General features: G+C 36.7%; 1 protein-coding gene across 1 annotated transcript in view; it reads right to left on the minus strand.

Moving 5' to 3' along the window:
* Positions 1-18,337, minus strand: part of LOC137388469 (E3 ubiquitin-protein ligase UBR4-like) — a 61,139-nt gene that overhangs the window by 29,075 nt on the left and 13,727 nt on the right. The window contains 18 exon segments of the mRNA XM_068074956.1: positions 45-177; positions 396-540; positions 1,698-1,888; positions 4,454-4,556; positions 5,915-6,068; positions 6,165-6,284; positions 8,372-8,463; positions 8,553-8,664; positions 9,948-10,147; positions 10,925-11,015; positions 13,402-13,628; positions 15,001-15,088; positions 15,325-15,462; positions 15,705-15,834; positions 16,158-16,273; positions 16,460-16,560; positions 17,371-17,461; positions 17,892-17,963. Of these exon segments, the coding sequence (XP_067931057.1) occupies positions 45-177; positions 396-540; positions 1,698-1,888; positions 4,454-4,556; positions 5,915-6,068; positions 6,165-6,284; positions 8,372-8,463; positions 8,553-8,664; positions 9,948-10,147; positions 10,925-11,015; positions 13,402-13,628; positions 15,001-15,088; positions 15,325-15,462; positions 15,705-15,834; positions 16,158-16,273; positions 16,460-16,560; positions 17,371-17,461; positions 17,892-17,963 (2,304 nt within the window).

An 18,337-nucleotide genomic window follows, 5' to 3' on the forward strand; every position in this document is an offset into this window, starting at 1 on the left:
TCATAAGCAACTGACTAGTTAATAGAAGGAAACGAGAGACTTACCCTTGCCTGACCTATGACCTGGTTTAGACAGGACATGACATGGTCGATAGATACAGAGTTGACACTTCCATCAAACAACAGAGGTACCAGAGTTCGACAAAGCTCATTGGCAGAATCCAGCGCTGGGAACCAGCTTGAAACAGACACAGGAATATAGTAATTGTCTGTTGTAATATAATACAACGATGTAATTTAATGTTGTTTGTAATAGCAAATAGACCCTTCTATTATAATCTCCTACTCATCCAGTTAGACAAAAGCAGACAAATTAAGCAATCGTTATAAGCTGACAGTCTTTACTTCCTCTAATAAAAACAGCCTGAAAGTAGAAAGAAGAGCTAGAGTACAGACCTGCCGAGATCAGATGCTATCTTAATCAGCGTCATCTGCAGGTGCCTGAGAGGCAGCACTGTTGACCAATCAGCTCCTCTGTCACTCAATGTGCAGCAATGGCCAAGAATAACAGCGTTGGTAAATGCTTCGGAAGCGTTATCACCTTGCGCAAAACTCTTCTGTAATGAAGGGTTCAAGGTAATCCATTTCTGAATGATATGATTGGTCAAACTTGAACAGGCACAGATAACTTGGGCGATATGAATGATCTATATTTATGTATTACAATGTCTGCCGCAGGAAACTTTTTCTGCAGTCAACTCATTACCAAACAGCCTCATAAACTGCTCATGCACACTTACCACCTGTCACCACATACTATCAGTTGCGATAGCACGCATGCATGCAAACTAACATACGGCTAGTACAAAGATCAGGTATGTACCGTAAGCCCTCATGCTCAAGCCGCGTGGTTTGTTGGGCGCGATTTCTGATTCAAGGTCATAGACAGCGGCTTAAGGCCATTCTTTTAAAACTTACGTGGGGCTCAGGGTGGCTTCTCGATAAATGCGGTCTCTACTCAGCTCCCGCGCTATAACCATAGAATCGCATTCATGATACACATTTATGTACGGGGATTTTGGCGACCGACTCGTTTATTTTCAAGGTCATGTTTATGGAATACTTTAAACTAAAGAAGAATTTATCACTTTAAGTGGAGATGAATTCGTGACACACGAGTGAGAGACAAGTGGTTGGGAGCTTGTTAATACCTGCTGACATTGAAGCAGAAACTATGGTCCAAACTGAGTGCAAAACAGTTTTTCTTATTCAAGAGGACGGGGGTATAGCGAAACCCGTTTCAACACTTTCGCTCCCGAAAGAGCCAAGGATGACAAAATATCAGTCGTTAGCCGTGGTCTGTGGGCATATGCGGCTTGTTGGTAAGAGCGTCTAGATACCACAGACGGCTTGTTGGAGGGTTATTTTTTACTTCGTGAGTCATCTGTTTTTGAGCACAAGCCGCGCGGCTTGAGCATGAGGACTTACGGTATATCTTTTGTACAATCTTTGGAAGAATACTTTGTAATCTTGTAACGTAATCTTTTTAAGCTTGACAACCTTTATATATGCTCTGTCAGAATATATAAGAAAAAGCGAACCTGTTATGTGCTGTGAGATTCCAAGGCTATGAAAACAGGTCCTCTTTTACATGCAAGTTGAAGAAACCGATTTGGACCTTCTTTTGAATGCCGACACATTTTTTTGTCAAGTGTCACAAGTGCGACTAGAATAGACAATGAGGAAGGCAAAACCGACTTACCCAGTCACCAAGAGAGGGATACTGAAAGAAAGTATCAGATCTCCAACTTTTGAGCACAGTAGCCATCTCCTTTGGATCCACCGTGTACATCTTGAACACGTCATCTGTGACGGAGATGAGGGAGAGCAGGCTAGCAAGGGCCGACTTATGTTTAGCCGAATCACTGACTTGGTGCAGCATGCTCGACCTGTCGTAATGAGAGCATGTTATGCCTAAGGCTACTAAAGTGTGCTATCACAACCTGTATTATAAGGGCAGGGTACTAGTCGACCCGCCGCCATTGTCATATAACAAGTTGCTACAGCCGACTCGCCGCTTTTGGGACTCAACTCAATTGTCTGGACAATTGTTAGCCTAGGAATATTCTAGTACAAAGTTTCCGTGTGTGTCTTACGACAGACAACACAAGCGACGCGTGCTTGTGAATTTTCTACCAAAATGTTGTACATGTACTGTAATCATTGTTTGTTATTATCACTGTTATTAATATTATAATAAATATATATTACCCTATTACAGGTATAACCATATTTTACTTTCTCATGTATACTGTATATAAATATTGTAGCCTAGGAGTACGTATGTGTGTGACAATATAGGTTGTGTAATATACAGCGCTGTCAAATACTCAATTTTCAATGTCCAGACTTTTTCAATGTCCAGACATGGATCAGTCTGTGTTAGTATGAACAAATGAGGTGTGTCTGTATATAACTAAGATGCAATTATACTAAAGTTCTACCGATGTGTGAAACTTTAATACAGTCAAACATGGATAACTCGTCCACGGATAGCTCGAACACATGGTTAATTCGAACGGTTTCTTTGGTCCGTTCCCACGTAATGATAAATTGCTATAGATAACTCGAACTCAACACTGTTAATTCGAACTGTTTTTTTGCAAAACAGCTACCGAAATGGTTGTTATCGCTTTAGAAAATCACTTTATTCAAAGCCATAGAGGTAAACTTCATCTTTTCGTAATTCATAAGCGTCGTTATTACCACCATCGGCAAAATATTTTTGTCAACGACTTTTCTAAAAGTTTGGTGAAATTTGATTTATACTGCGATACGATGAATAGCACGGGCTAGCCGGGTCACGCGTGCAAGGATTTTCGCCACGCACATACAAAACAAAAATCGCATGTTGTTTTTGTTTTGTATGTGCGTGGCGAAAATCCTTGAGTGCATGGCGTAACCCAGCTAGCCCGTGATGAATAGTTTTCCGACGTTGATTCCGTGTTGAATCAACGTCGGAATGTTGAATGTTTAAAACATCTTAAAAATTCTTGTAATTAAACGTATACGTTGTCTGAGCTACAAAAAACTATTCATCGTTTGACCTAAACACAGAATACGTGTGTACATTCAATAAGTATCTATTAAAAAAGCGTGAGTGATATAGAATGTACCGTAAAACTTCTAATTGAACTGCCTCGGAGTGTTGCTCTTAACGAATCCCAGGTAAAGTAAGGTAATCTGCATAAACTTCAAGAAAAAACGGCAAAATTGATCGTGGGTAAAACCCCAAAAGAAAAAAATGTCTTTTCTTTTGAGCATTTTAACAACGATCAAGTTTTGCCAATGTCAATCTGAAAAACATCCTGGCAATAACATCACCTCAAACAACAAACCAATCTCAAGTGATAGAAAAATCTCTATACTTTTTCATGAAACCGTTTTAAACTTTACATTAGAAGCATTTAATTTGAAACAAGCCATTTGTGCTTTTGATTTATATTATAGTTTGTATATGTACATGTATCTACTAATAAATAAGTAAATATATGGACTTGTGACAGTGCTCTGATAACTTGAACGCTCTGATAATTCGAACACTTTTGCTCGGTCCCTTGAAGTTCGAGTTATCCATGTTTGACTGTACTTTAATTTGCCTATAGAAATGTGTAAATTATAAGGCAGCAGTTAATTCAGAGCACCACCACCAGTTAAACCACCAATTTATGGCAGTCAACCAGAAGTTAATAGTAATAGTAAGAACAGTAATCTACATGAAATAATGGAAGAAAGAATTTTATGAACAATTTTTACAGCATATTTGAGTGTTGCACCGAAATAAGCAAGTTTTTAGTTGCCAAAAATTGGGCTAGTTAGCATTCTTATGCCATATTTTTGGATACTGCTACATAACTTCGGGGGCATATTAATTACTGCTGCACAGAAATGTCAGAAAATTGTTGCATTATTACAGGTTGTCTCAATACATGAAGTGACATCTCAAACTGCCATTGCAGTCTGTCAATTTCAACAGCCCAGAGATATTTGACAGGTTTAGCTTGATGTCATGCACAGCACAACCAAGAGCTGTATAGCTTCACAGAGTCCCGCGACCAACGGAAGCGTATATGGGAGCTCGCTCATTTCCAACCAAACAGGCCGCGCCTACTATTTTTATTTAAGGTATAATGGAGAGGCCGCAACATTAACCAACAAAAATTACTCCCGTTGGCAGTCGCTTTAAAATTGATTGTTGTATCATACACCAATTGAAAGAGTACAAAATTTCCTACAAAAAAACTACTAATAACTTTTTGAAAAAACGTAAAGTAAATGCAAAAAAGAGTGAGATGTTGAGAGCGAGGTATGAATATTCCATTAGAGATCAGTATGTCAATCGGGTTTGTTTGGAAACAGGCGTTTTTGTTTCCAGTTTTTGATACGAGACTCTGTGAAGCTATACAGCTATGGCACAACCAAGCCTTAGCTCTATCATGTTTATCTGGTTATACCTGACGAACTCTGTGAAGGAACCAAGCATGAGTAGGAGGGCAGGCTGCAGGTTGTCGGCAGCCCTCTTAAACACCAGCTGCTTCGATTCCTCATATTCAGATCCTAAAATGACATCAGAGCCAGTTGAGCACCCAGCCTCACTGACGGTGCAACTCAGAGTACACACAAGATATGAAGTAGAAGTGATGCACTTTAAAGAGTAATATATCAACTCATGTTTAAGAAAGCCAGGATGAAACATGTGCCATTTTATACTTGCTTAATTATAAAAGTTCAATTTTAATAAAATTGAATTAAAACTGAACAACGAACTTGCTTGACATCACATATTGCTCCAGTATATCAGTATATTTAATGACTGAGACTGTCGACTTGCATATTTTCCGTTCACGAGCTTGAAAATATTACTTTAAATTCAGTGCAGTGAGCAAGAAAATCCTATAATATTTAGTGATCACATATGAAGGCTTTATAAAACCATTGAATATACAAAACAAATTGTTGAGCCAACTCCCTAATGAAAATACCATCAAGTGAATAAAGCCAGGTTTTCGGGCTACAATGGTTTTCACAAAGCGGCAGCCCTAGCAAATGTTACTCATCCCTTCAATATCCTTTGCTCCCTCTGATTAAGAGTCTGGGTTTTTACTGCTGATATTGCAAGTGCAGATGTTAAATAATGAACTCAGGTTAGATAACCTAAATCAGCGCTTGCCTATTCGTCTATACGACTAATGGGGGCAATCTCCTGTTTTGCATAAAAAAGACTCAAAAATATTTGAAAAAAATTTCTATTTTTGAAAGGAAATTATTGCTAATAAGTACTATATAATATATATATAGTATATATATATATATATAATATATATATATATAACATAATGAAAAACAGACATATTCAGAACATATGGAAACAATGTGTTATTGGAAGGTCATTCTACCGATAATCGGAAAGCGATGAAAGATGTGTCAATTGTCATCTCAGAATAAAAGCTGTTATTAATTTATAATCATTTCTTGTCAAAAACACGGTACAGTATATACAAAATGTCATGATTTTTTGTTTCTTGAATTGGCTAATAGATTGTGTCTAGATATGAAAAAATATCCCGACTCAAAGATTTTTTTTGCGGTGACAAATGCACTTTTTTCATCTCCATGATAGATTCTAGCGGCCCACGAACCAGAGCTTGCACACCTAAAAGAAGCCTTTACCTAGATGGAATGTTCTAGACTTATCATTATGTATTACTAATGCAAGGAGTTCCAATAACACTATGGCTGTTACTTTCATTATATTTTTTGTGGTTATTCATCTTGTTGATACCATTATTTGTATTATAATTACTATAATAATAATTTTCATTCTTTAAACTAACATAGGTCAGCAAACCGAGAATGAAAATGCCAAAACTATTTTATAAAAGACGACTATTTTATAAGATAGAGAAAAAACAGACCTGTTGATTGGGCAGCTCGAAGCTCCTCCATGTGCATGTCCATGAGAGCATGGGTCTGTGAGAGCACTGCGTCTAGCACCACTATTGTGTGGAAGCCTGGCAAATTCTCTGCCTCTACTACCTCTCCCTGGCTCGCAAATGTGAGTGTTGCCATCTAGAAATATACCCTCATTATTAAACATTAAACACACTAGTCTTTCTTGATTAACCATTCTCCGGAAAATCAGTCAACATGTAGAGAGTTGAGTACCTGAGCTTGTAGAATGTGCAGAGTTATCTCCACTTCAAACCAGGGAGTCTTGGTTCTACTCAGGACACTATCAATCAGCCCGTCAATTTCAGCAGGTTCCAATGTATCTTTTAGTGCTTCCTGCAATCGCCAAACTGAATTCAATCATCAACTTACATGATTAAGCACACCTACCTTACATCTCGATAAAGGCACGTGCCCTCTTGCTCAAAAAAGAATGGTGTACACCGATATACAAAGCATATACAGTGCACCTTGGGGTTACGATGACCCAGTTATGATTTTTTGCTTTACAAAATGAACATGATGACTCGTCATCCTCACCATGTGAATCCTGTTTTGCCATATGAATTTAACAACGAAATGGTTCGATATTCAAATATATAAAATAATAAAACCGGAATAATAAAACCGAAATAATAAAATCGCCGATATTCTGTTTGCCGAAAACTTTCTAACAACGCCGAAAAGGGATACGATGACCAATTTAACTCAGTTCGGCATTCCTCATGTGAAGAAAAGTGGTACGAAATATTCCCCTTCAAAACTAGAAGCAAAATTTGAGTTGCGATCCCTTCAGCAGAAAGTCAGGGATCAGACAACTTTTCTTAATTTTCAAACAAAAATCCACTTCATTACGAGAACAGCATAGTTTAAGCTTTCTTGTCACATTGCGTTGAAAAAGGTTTTAAAAAGGTTGGCTAAACGTTATAGAGAAAAAGAGCAGGAAACTGATGTGATAACATTTTAGCGATAAAAAAGTTGAAGTTCAGTAAAATTCAGTAAAAATATGTACATGCATGTACTAAAACTTACCTTTTAGTGTGTGTTTAGTAAACCAAAATCATTCAAGTAACTAATTTTTAATATGTAAAATTATTACATTTGTATGTAATAATTTTACATATTAAAAATGTATGTAAAATACATTTAGGTAAAATTTTGATATTTCTAACAAGGGAATGTTTGCATTATATAATTACTATGGGTTTCTATAGCCCTCTATACAAAATTTTCGCTAAACGATGCCAACCCTAGAACAGATTAAAATTGTATGTTGCAGGCGCACCGTATATACATGCATAAAATAGATAAGTAGTCAGGCCTAACAGCACTCCACGCTGTGAAAAGTATGGAGTGTTATAAATACTCGGTGTTTTGAAATAGGTTTAAGTTACTTGTCTTTGTCCAGGTCGACGTTTCCCTCTGGAGTCACGACAGGTAACCTGAAGAGTATAGAAGCACAAAACGGATCTGTCGTGACTCCAGAGATAAACATCAACCTGAGAAAGTAACTTTAACCTAATCCGATACTCCAGTTATTTATACATATATATCCATCCATCTATCTATATATATATATATATATATTTCTCAAAGTATGTCCGTGTGTCGTATGTCTGTCTGCATTCTAGCTATAGCTATTATTAGAATAACCGCAGCTGGACAACAATGCTGATGCAATGTCATGGAGTACCTTCATTAGAAGCCTAGCAGTTTACTGCAATTTTCCATTGACAATGTGCCAGGCTAATAGCTTGAAAGTTAAAAAGTTTAAAAGTTTTAAAATCTTTACAGTTGTTTTCATTTTTCTCTTAATTTATTTCAACTACACAAAACACTTCTCTCATGATATGTAGTTTGAAAGTAAGAATGGTAAATGTTGTTATATGTTATTTTTATTACCCGGGCAACGCCGGGTAGTACAGCTAGTCTTCTATATATATATTTCTCAAAGTATGTCTGTATGTCGTATATCTGTCTGCATTCCGGCTATAGCTATTAATAGAATAGCCTAGCTGGGCAACAATGCTGACGCAATGTCATTGCCTACCGGCATTTGAAGCTTAGTAACTACCTTAGTGGAATTTTCCACAATTGGCAATGTGCCAGGCCACTTGGCAATAACCTGCCACTTGCTGGAGACTTGCCTGCCAGCAAGTGGTAAGCAAATCTCATCACTTCTCATTGTTTATAAGCTGAATTTTAATACCTGAGCAACGCCAGGAGGCATAGCTATAACATATATATACATATGCGTATATATATATGTACATATGCATCAATACAAGAAAGTGTATCTCTACCTCATACCTGACATCTACCTTGCTTACCTTGACAATGATGTGTACATCTACCTGTAATATATAGCATATACCCAGACATATACACAGTTTCAAAGTAAAATACATACACCAGACATTTACCTTGTACCAGGTGATATACGAAGGATTCCGAAGCCTTGGAGAGAGTCTAACAGCTTGCAAGGCAGCTACTTGGGTCCTCAGTGACGACACGTCTACAAAACACAGATCTGGGAACTCGCACACCGAAGTAAGACAACTCCTTTTAAAGGCGTGCTATATGGCCAATGACGTTAAGGCTTACCTGTCATCTGAAGAAGGAAAGCGGGTGGTGGAGGGAGGAGTCCCAACAGCCTCCACACTACTTTTATATGGTAGTGAACAGCGCAGCTATCCAAAGCTGACGTCTTCTTCTTCTAAAAGCAAGACAATAGTAAGACAACCAGACGAATCAGCTCAGTGCATTGAGAGTGAATAAAGGCAAGTCACGAATAATAAAAACAACAAACAATTATGTAATATGTTACACAGCTGTTTAATGTAATCTATGTATATGGCCTTACCCTATTACAGCCATGCAATTGAATTTATTAACTTCAAAAAATAGTTTGTGCCTAGACAAATTAAAGCAGTTTTTTACACGTTTGCCGTCTTTGTGATCCTGCCTTCAAATCACAAAACTAAAATTTCGGCCACAACACTTCTGACCAGAATTTACAAACAACAACTCATATGAAAACTTACAAAACTAAACCAATTTCTTTGAACAGAGTGTAAGGCAAGACAACACCCAAGATGGTTAGAGATTTTCTTATCACTCATTTACAAGGTATTATTTATCCTAGCTCAGGAAGCCCCAGCTTCCTATGATCAAGTGCCCAGCTAAGATGTACACTCATCGCTGATTACTTCAAAAATGGTCAGCTCAAAAATATGATCAGCAGTGAAATGAGACGCTCAAATTATACTTCGCTATATTCATTTAGTTATATAATCTACAAGTTTCTGAACTACAAAAACAATAGTCACCATGTAATAATCGATACTTCATTATATAAATTGTTGAATCTTCCACATTATTGGTGTCTATACTCGGCAAAAATGTCTTTCTGATCGATGGTTTGTACTTCAAGCAGACTAGCTTCAAGGCCACTCAATATGTCATCAACTTAACAATAGTAAAAGGTAGAGAGAGAAGCCTGGAAAGATTGGTTATTTTCTTGATAATCATCCAGTGAAAAGACCTGACCTTATGTATTATTCATTTTCACGCTTCTGTACTTTTATAATAACAATGATCTAACATGGTGAGAAGTAAATTTACAATGATGCATCTCTTCACGCTGTTATGACTTATCAGAGCCACTACTAAAGCTTTGACAAATAGATTTCTGTATTGCACCTAAAATGAAGGTTCTCATGCCAATAACATAGTTCAATCTGTCTACACCTGGAGAACAACACCTCAAAAACCTACACAGACATACAATAAGAGAGAAAAAACAACAAGCCAAAGTGAATAGACACTTGATGTATTTTGCTCCATAATTCTCAACTAGTATTACAGTCCCTAATAAACTGGACTCTAGTATTTTAGATTGGTTTCATTGCAATGAGACATGTTAAACTCAAAAATATACATTGCAACTTGATTCACTAGCTCTCGATCAATCACTCGTCATCAACTCATCACAATTACCTGTTTGAGGGTGTCGAGACTTGAACCAGCCAACATTGCATTCAGGCAGTGTTCATAGAAGTCAGGCAACTCAAAATCGTCAGCTGACATGAGGCATGTCTTGGCTAGAGAATCAAGGGCTGGTGGCTTGTCTATGCTCGAGCTGCTAAGTGACAGAGTGTAGAACTTGGGAGGCTGTGAATTTCCTAGTTCAGTTTTATCTGAATGGTTAGAAAATTTACGCGTGTTAAAAAGAAGAACACTTAGATGAAGAAATTTAGAATGCCTCTTCATGCACTAATCAGCTAATCAGGGATGAAAGCATGTGAATCATTCTTAGTCATTGCAAAGTGACTATCCCATAACTACAGAACCACTATTCCATAACTACAGAATCACTATTCCATAACTACAGAATCACTATTCCATAACTACATAATCACTATCCTTCGTTTTTTCGTGACGTCATTCTATCCTTGTCTGCCATCTTTATGGACAACTTTATCATTAAAAACATGAAGCTTCTGCAATTAATTATTGCAAACAATGCTTTTGTTTGCAAACTTTTTATTTTAGTATCAAAACAACACTGAACAATACTATTAATCAAGAGAATGACGATCGTTTTCTACAAAGATGGCGGCTTTTTCGTGGACGAGCGCATGTGCAAACAGAGTGATGACATAAAAAAACGATGGATTCCATAACTTTAGAATCACTGTTATATAACTACTGAATCACTATTCCATAACTACAGAATCACTATTCCATAACTACAGAATCACTATTCCATAACTACAGAATCACTATTCCATAACTACAGAATCACTATTCCATAACTACAGAATCACTATTCCATAACTACAGAATCACTATTCCATAACTACAGAATCACTATTCCATAACTACAGAATCACTATTCCATAACTACCGAAACTATAGAATAAAAGTTAGCATTTTCTATGATCAGTACTGAGAGGTAATGTCCAGAGTAACACACTAACCATGTTTCCTATAGACATGCTCAAGGTTTCCTTCAGGAAGGAAGCTCAATGGTTTTATCTCCTCACCAAGTACATTGTTCTTCACCTGATACAGAAAACACGACTACGATGTACAGATAAGCAAGCGACAACCAAATGTATAGATATAGAAAGTTACACAATGCTGCATTAACGACTATATTATATTATTATATAGTTGGGACACGAGAGATGAACAGAAAAGAAAATTCTTTGTATCCTCTTAAAAAGATTCTATGCTGTAGCAAACAAGATACCAACCTACTGGTATAATTATTTTTTAGTTTATGAATATAGTCATAACTACAAATTGTTTCTTGGCACCACACATCTAACATCTGAATGCCAGTTTTGTTTTTAGTTACATTGTTACAATCAGCTCTACCTTGCATTTCCTACCTTGCATTTCTTATCTTGCTATGTTAGCTATATAGCACCAGGGTTGGAAAAAACCACGGTTTTTATGAAAAAAACAAAAAAACCAGGTTTTTTGGGTTTAAACCGGTTTTTATGGTTTAAACCAGTTTTTATGGTTTTTATAATTTTACCAAGGTTTTTGCAATTGTAAGTCTAATTAACATCACTTACTATAGCTGCATGATTGAGTATTGAACATACACATGTGGAACCATCTGTTAAAAATGGTACTGTGGGAGTTGTTATGGGAAAAAAGAGAGAAAACATGGAAATTTCAGAATGAGTCTTAAATCAAATGATTGATGAAATACAGAGCAGAAATCTTATCACATAAAGTGAATATTTCACATACAGTTCTATGTATGAGGAATCTTAATCCAAGTGATTAGTCGTGTGGTAGTGTAGAGCAGAGCATAATGCAGATGCATTGCTAGTGTTTGGAGCAGTGGCAGATAACTCAACTTCTATCACCTGAATATTAGCATCACTGTCGAAATTGGTGTTTTCAGCTTGACATTTTGCTACGTGAGCTTTAAGCCTATCTGCGTGGCCTCACGTTACGACAGCACATCTATTACGTTTTGCCTTAAAACCTTTGCCTTTCAAAACTTTTCAAAACACAACAAACTTGATAAACTGAATTCTAACAATCCAACTACTTTGGCTTGTGCCCAATAAATGAAATATTAGTTTGCAAACTTTGCAAAGCTTTTGCCCAAAAGGATTTTATTGTTTCAATTTCTAATTATAAGTAATCCTTTCTCACTGGCTAGACTTGAGAAAGTATTTATTCATTATTAGAGACGATGATTGGATTAGTATATTTCACATGGTTTTTATATTTCATCAGTAAAGAGATCATCATATCACTTGATAAAACAAATTGAAAATGAAATTCACTAATTCATTATTGTGCTAGGATTTCATGTAGTTCCAACTTGAGCTCTGCCATCAATTTACTACTGTGTCCTAAATAAACTTCCACAACTGTTAATTACATATAATTGCATTTCTATCACACTTGAACCACTAGGAGCTTAAAATATTATGTTTTACACAAAAAATAATGAAAAACCGAAAAAACCGGTTTTTTTCGGGCTGATTTAAACCGGGTTTAAACCAAGCCAACCCTGTATAGCACTCAACATTTAAGGGCTATATAGCACTCAACATTTAAGACATTTTAACATTTTAAGACTTACGGAGTGGTCAAACGCTGATCAGAGTTTACACTAATACTGATTAGGTTTGGCATTATTTACAATAAAATTAATAGTGATGTTTGCTCTTAATAACAGTATTCAAAGTGTGTTTGGGGCACCCACTATGAGAGAAACAAACATGTTGCATGAGATTTGTCACAGAAAATCACTCGCTCAGAGAACTTTAGATACATCCTCAGTACAGTAATTCCTCCCTAAATCGCAGCTCACCTTTTACGGTTTCAGTACTTGAAAAAAAAGTTTGGTGAAGAAAACTAATTAAGAAAACATTAAAAAAGTTAAATACATAAATATACATACAAAATATATTTACAAATATGTGATTGCCTTCTCACGTTGAACCCAATTAATCACAAGTACGAATTTTCAGATCAGATAAACTACACCTGCACTAATAAGTGCATTCTATGGTTTAAAATACTGGGACTGAGGTTAAAATATAAACTGATAGTCAATCAAGATAACTTCAATTTACTTACTTATTATATAGGAAATAAAAACAATATGTTTAAAAAAACAGTGCAAATGTTCTGATGTTAAAATTTGGCTCATAAATAGACTCTAAAAATTAGTTTTAATCTCGTAGTTCACTTATCGCTGGGATGCCGGTCCAACCGGCATCAACCGGTCCAACAGCCGATCCTCGGTTAACCAAGAAAAGTGAGGATTACTGAATGCCATAAATAGAACACCACGATTTCAGCTAACTAATTCTATATAGACTGAAACAACTAATACCTAATACTTTCTGACCAGTTATAAGAGTCAAAACCAGCGACGGTAAAACACGCCGATTATATAAAACAAGCCTACGTGTTCGAGGAGCTGAGGAGGAGCTGTGGAAAGATGTGAAAGCATGTACTCTAGTAGAAGACACAGTCTGGTGATAGGTAGGGGCACCATGGAGATGAGCTGTGACCTTGGAATATCGACGGCGGTGACGATAGTCTTGGCAAGGTAGAGAAACACTTGCTGCTTGGAGGCATCCGAGAGTGAATAGAGAAGAGCAAGCATCACCTGGCAATGCTCCAAGTTCACATCTGCAGACACAAAGAGACAGACTGTCACAGATGGCGCAATGCTGTCTTTTATTCCACTCCTCCAGGAAGCTCATTTCTCGGCCCTCCTCCCACCTCTACTAATAGCTATCTAACTCCTAACACCCATTGTGCTTAAAGTGAAGCTTCATTCACAAAGAGTTATCTTCCCCTAATACTGTAACTACCACTTTTCCCACAAGGAACTGCTTTGTTCACATGCCCCGTAATATAATCTTTTTACATTTCACTCCCATAGCCCCTTTATTCCCTGTGGCTCCGCGCGCATTTCACTCCCTTCATTCACATAATCATCCATTAGCCTATTTAGTTTTCCTGGAAATACTGAGTCTACATCCTTAGCCGCTCACCTATTAGTTTAGCTACATGTATATGGTTTAAAGAAAATATGACTGCTAATTGAACAACATGCAATTCTAAAAATGTGCCAGATTGCATTGGAATATATGATCTTGCGATACAAACGGATACACTTGGAACACCTGGTCCTTTTTCAGGACCTATGACCAAAACAATGTGAGGCGTCATTTAACTCGGTCACTATGGACAATATTACAATGGATTGCCAATGGTTGTTCTTTCTGACAGTAAATTGATTTAAGATATCGTTTTATCATTTCGTCAAAATGAACCAGCTAGTTTCCTTTTTACTCAGAATTCGCAGCATAATGTCATTGTCTCTAAAATTTTCAGTTTCTGGTTTAGGAATGGCTGAAAAGAAAAACTCTAAACAAATTTATGCAATACTGAAATTGTTCAAAACCAGACCTCCAATAATTCTGATAATTATAGTTTTTTATTTGAGAATACGGGACTGCCTTTGGTCAAACTGAGAAAACAATGGCGTTCTTCTTGGGCGGCCGGTTTTTTAACTAAACTAAAAAAATCAAATAAGGCTATGTCCTTCAAATGCATCGATTCTTCTGCAGTTTCCTGTTGCTTTCAAAATATTTTAGCTTGATGTTTTAAGACAGAAACTCATAAGCTCATAAGCTTTCATAACAAAAACATTGGGTACATGTCAGCCGATAATTTTTTGGCAATTCAATCAGAACAGGCAAAAATCTTCTGTAGAGAAAGAGTTAAGATCTAATATCTGAAGTAAGAATGATAATAGAATGAATAGACCTAGCTACCAGGTTCTGGATTTATATTTGCACACTACATTCACATTACTATCTTTGGCTGTAGAGAATACTATTGCTGAGGAATCGTCATGCTTAAAGCTATTGCTCAAACTTACTCTAGATATGACAAAGTCTAATGTTATGTGAACATTGAAAGGAGATTAAAACGTAGGTATGTTAGAAATATGATTTCCCCTGAGTGTTTTTATGGATCTTAGAACACTCACCATCAATCTTGTCACTGTCATGGTCTGCTGTGACACACTCTGACAGGATGGAGCTCAAAAAGTGTTTCCACATGTCGACAACAACCACCTAGAACGAACATGAACTTGTCTCATCACGCGGTTATTCACACACGCAGCAGTTATACAAAAATATGAACACGCACTACATCAACTAAAAAACAAAAATGTAACATTAATTCGCTTTCCTGGTTAACTTTTTCAACTTGATATTTTTAAGTTCATCAGAGGCACTCGAAACTCGTCACATTCTGAAAGAGCCAATGGCATAGTAATAGCTAGCTGGATTATGTTACCGAGACCGACCTGATCCTTATGCCAGCTCGGACTAGATTGCCAATGAAGCATGATGTCGGTCATAACAGATAATATGTTACGATGAGCATAGACTGGCCAGTTGATGAGGTTGTCTGGGAACAAGTCGACCATGAGAAGAAGATTTTCCTACAAACGACAACACATAAACATAGCATGTATGATAAATCATACCATCTTTGTTCCATACATAGCATCTCATTTCATGGCATTTAGCAGTTGAATGACAAACCAACTACATAGAGATTTGGCTAGAAATGCATGTTTGTCTATGGGTCATTATCATTGAGATGTGGTCCGGGGCAAGCTTTCTATCGAGGTTACATAAAAATCTTGAAATCGTAGAGCTTCTTAGCCTTTGAATTTCAAACCTGAGCAGGCTGGTCAAGAACACCCCTCTGTATCATGTGTCGCACAAGCCGTCGGACAGCCATGCAGAACTTGTGGTACTGAATATCTTCAATATGCTCGGATGTGGACTTGACAACCACCGCTAGTTGGCTGTAGACAGAGAAAAAAGAACCAATTATAAAAATGATATTACAGACAGACTCTTCGAGACTGACACAACTGTAGCATTTTAACTACATTGTTGTCCCTAGTTTTCAGGGTACTTTTATGAACACTCCGGGAATCCAAAATTTCAGAAGAGTATAAGGTGTAATTTTCTATATGACTGAAAGCATGATAGCTCAAAAAATATATACTTTCAATTCATGCAGAGAGAAGCAAAAATATGGAATTCTGCTAAAAAAACGCAGGCCAATTAATTCAGAATCCCTACAAGTACCTGCCATGGGAAAGCAACTCTAAACACCAAATACCTCAGTGAAAGCTGTGACCTCGTCTGGCAGAGTTCTGTATGCAGATAGTCCTTCAATACAGCCGACGGCAACACATACTTGTCTATGAATGTCACATAACTCGCAGCGACATCCACCTGTTCAAACATTTCAAACATAAACTACGAGTTTGGGGACAAGAATATATGCAATCGCAAAGGTACTACCCGCCTCCATGTTTCAAGTCTTGGTTGGGACTCTAAAGTATGTCTCAAAAAACATCAGTACATTGCTAGACTAGTTTTGTTGGTGAAATAACAAAATAAATCGTTTGATGAACATACCCAGGTGCTAATTATATTCGTTTCATCAAATGAAGGCTCCGGTGATTCATCCTCATTCTCCAACATATCGATCTCCTCGTCAATAAACATCTTATTTAGACCTACATCAAATAGCCATGTGTTATTTCAAGTGTGTTCTAATGCCACAGGAACAAGGTCCGGTAGAGAATAATATAAGAACAAAATATGTCCAGTAGAAAAGTTTTCTAAGATTCCTTTGATTCATTGTAAATCCTAGAATTTCTACAGGATCAGCAAAGTTAACAAATGAAGGATTGAACTTTTTTTATAACCATTCAACTTCGTCTAAAATCTTGGAAACATCTTAGCTGTAAAACTACAAGATTTGGATAAAATCCAGTCATTAGAATGCAGTTGAATTAATTTATTGAAAGTGGGGTTGAAATTCCACGCCTACAACTTTGGTCAATTTTCAAGAATAATTCAACCTTTGAGCTAAGATTGCAACTGGTATACGAAGGACACTACAACTGCCCATAGGATGATCTCGCATTTATCTCAGCTCCTCATACTTCACCAAAGTAAAAGGATTCCCTAAAAAGTAATCACTTGGTGTTTAGACTGTTTTATGTTTACTTATTTGCCTTCTACAAAAGTAAGCTGTGTCGACAAAGAATATATGTCATATATCTGCAAAAGATGATTATTCGTCAATGATTCAACATTTTAATCACCCCAGCTTATGTTCGTAGATATGTTTACAACGGAATAAGGTTTAATTTCTTGTTAACAAATCTGGCCTCGACACAAAAATATTCTTACTTGCAAGAATTGCCTATCCACCTTTTCGTCCTTAGAGTAACAGCAACATAAAACAACGAATACACTAAGGAATAAACTCTCAATATACCGCGACAGACTTAAGATAAGATGACCAGAAGATGTATTACCGATTAGAGAGTCCATGCTGTCCTCGTCACCAGAGGAGGTCATAGCAGCAGCTGTTTCACTTACAGGAAGGTCAGCGGGTTCCTCCAATTTCTGATATAACAAAAGATAAGCTGTCACAAATGCCACTAATTTTTATATAGGTTTTTGTGAAACTAGAAGTTGAAGTATCCATCAGTATAAGTACATCCTAAAACTAAGATTTCTTCGCAAACAACAATCACGTCAACTTGTGTTCATATTTTCGAACTGACATCTTAATCTTAGACTCACCAAAAATTTAAATCTTGTCTATACCATCAATATTCAGTTCAGAAAATTGCCGTTCTTTTTAACTTTTTGGGAGTCTTCCAAGTCACACTTTCAATCTTTCATATTATTTAATTTTAAAAAGTGCTAGCCTTACACCCTAGTCTAAAAGGAACAATTTCTATGGATCAATATAATACAAGAATGTTGAGTGTTCATACTACAGGTTAGGCTTATATACCTGAGGAGAACAGAGCAAGAGGAAGTAACTTACCTTAGCTTTGGCAGCTTCCTCATCAGCCCGAGCCAGCTTGGCCTTTGCCAACAACGCTTTGTATTTGTTCATCTACGATTTTAAAAAAACGATTATGCGATTACAACTGCAATGATAGTATGACGTAGAAGAATGGTGTGCATGTATATTTGGTAAAAACAACAAAGGTAACATTACAAGTGGTAACATACAAGCAGAGAATAAATAAACGACTGTCAGCTCCTTTAGTTAACAACATACAGAGCAATCACAATCAGCAATCACGGAAGGTTAACTGAACAACAGGTTTTTATATGCCTTCATTAAAAGCAAAAAAACCTGCAGTGAAATCCAAAATTTGCTAGGACCAACACACTTAGTGTACAACTGACAATAATTGAGTTGTTAATACTTTGAATCATTAGATAAATCAGGAGTTGTGTTTCCATCTGATCATATGCCTTAGA

Source organism: Watersipora subatra, chromosome 2, assembly GCF_963576615.1.
Source record: "Watersipora subatra chromosome 2, tzWatSuba1.1, whole genome shotgun sequence".
NCBI lineage: Eukaryota > Metazoa > Bryozoa > Gymnolaemata > Cheilostomatida > Watersiporidae > Watersipora > Watersipora subatra.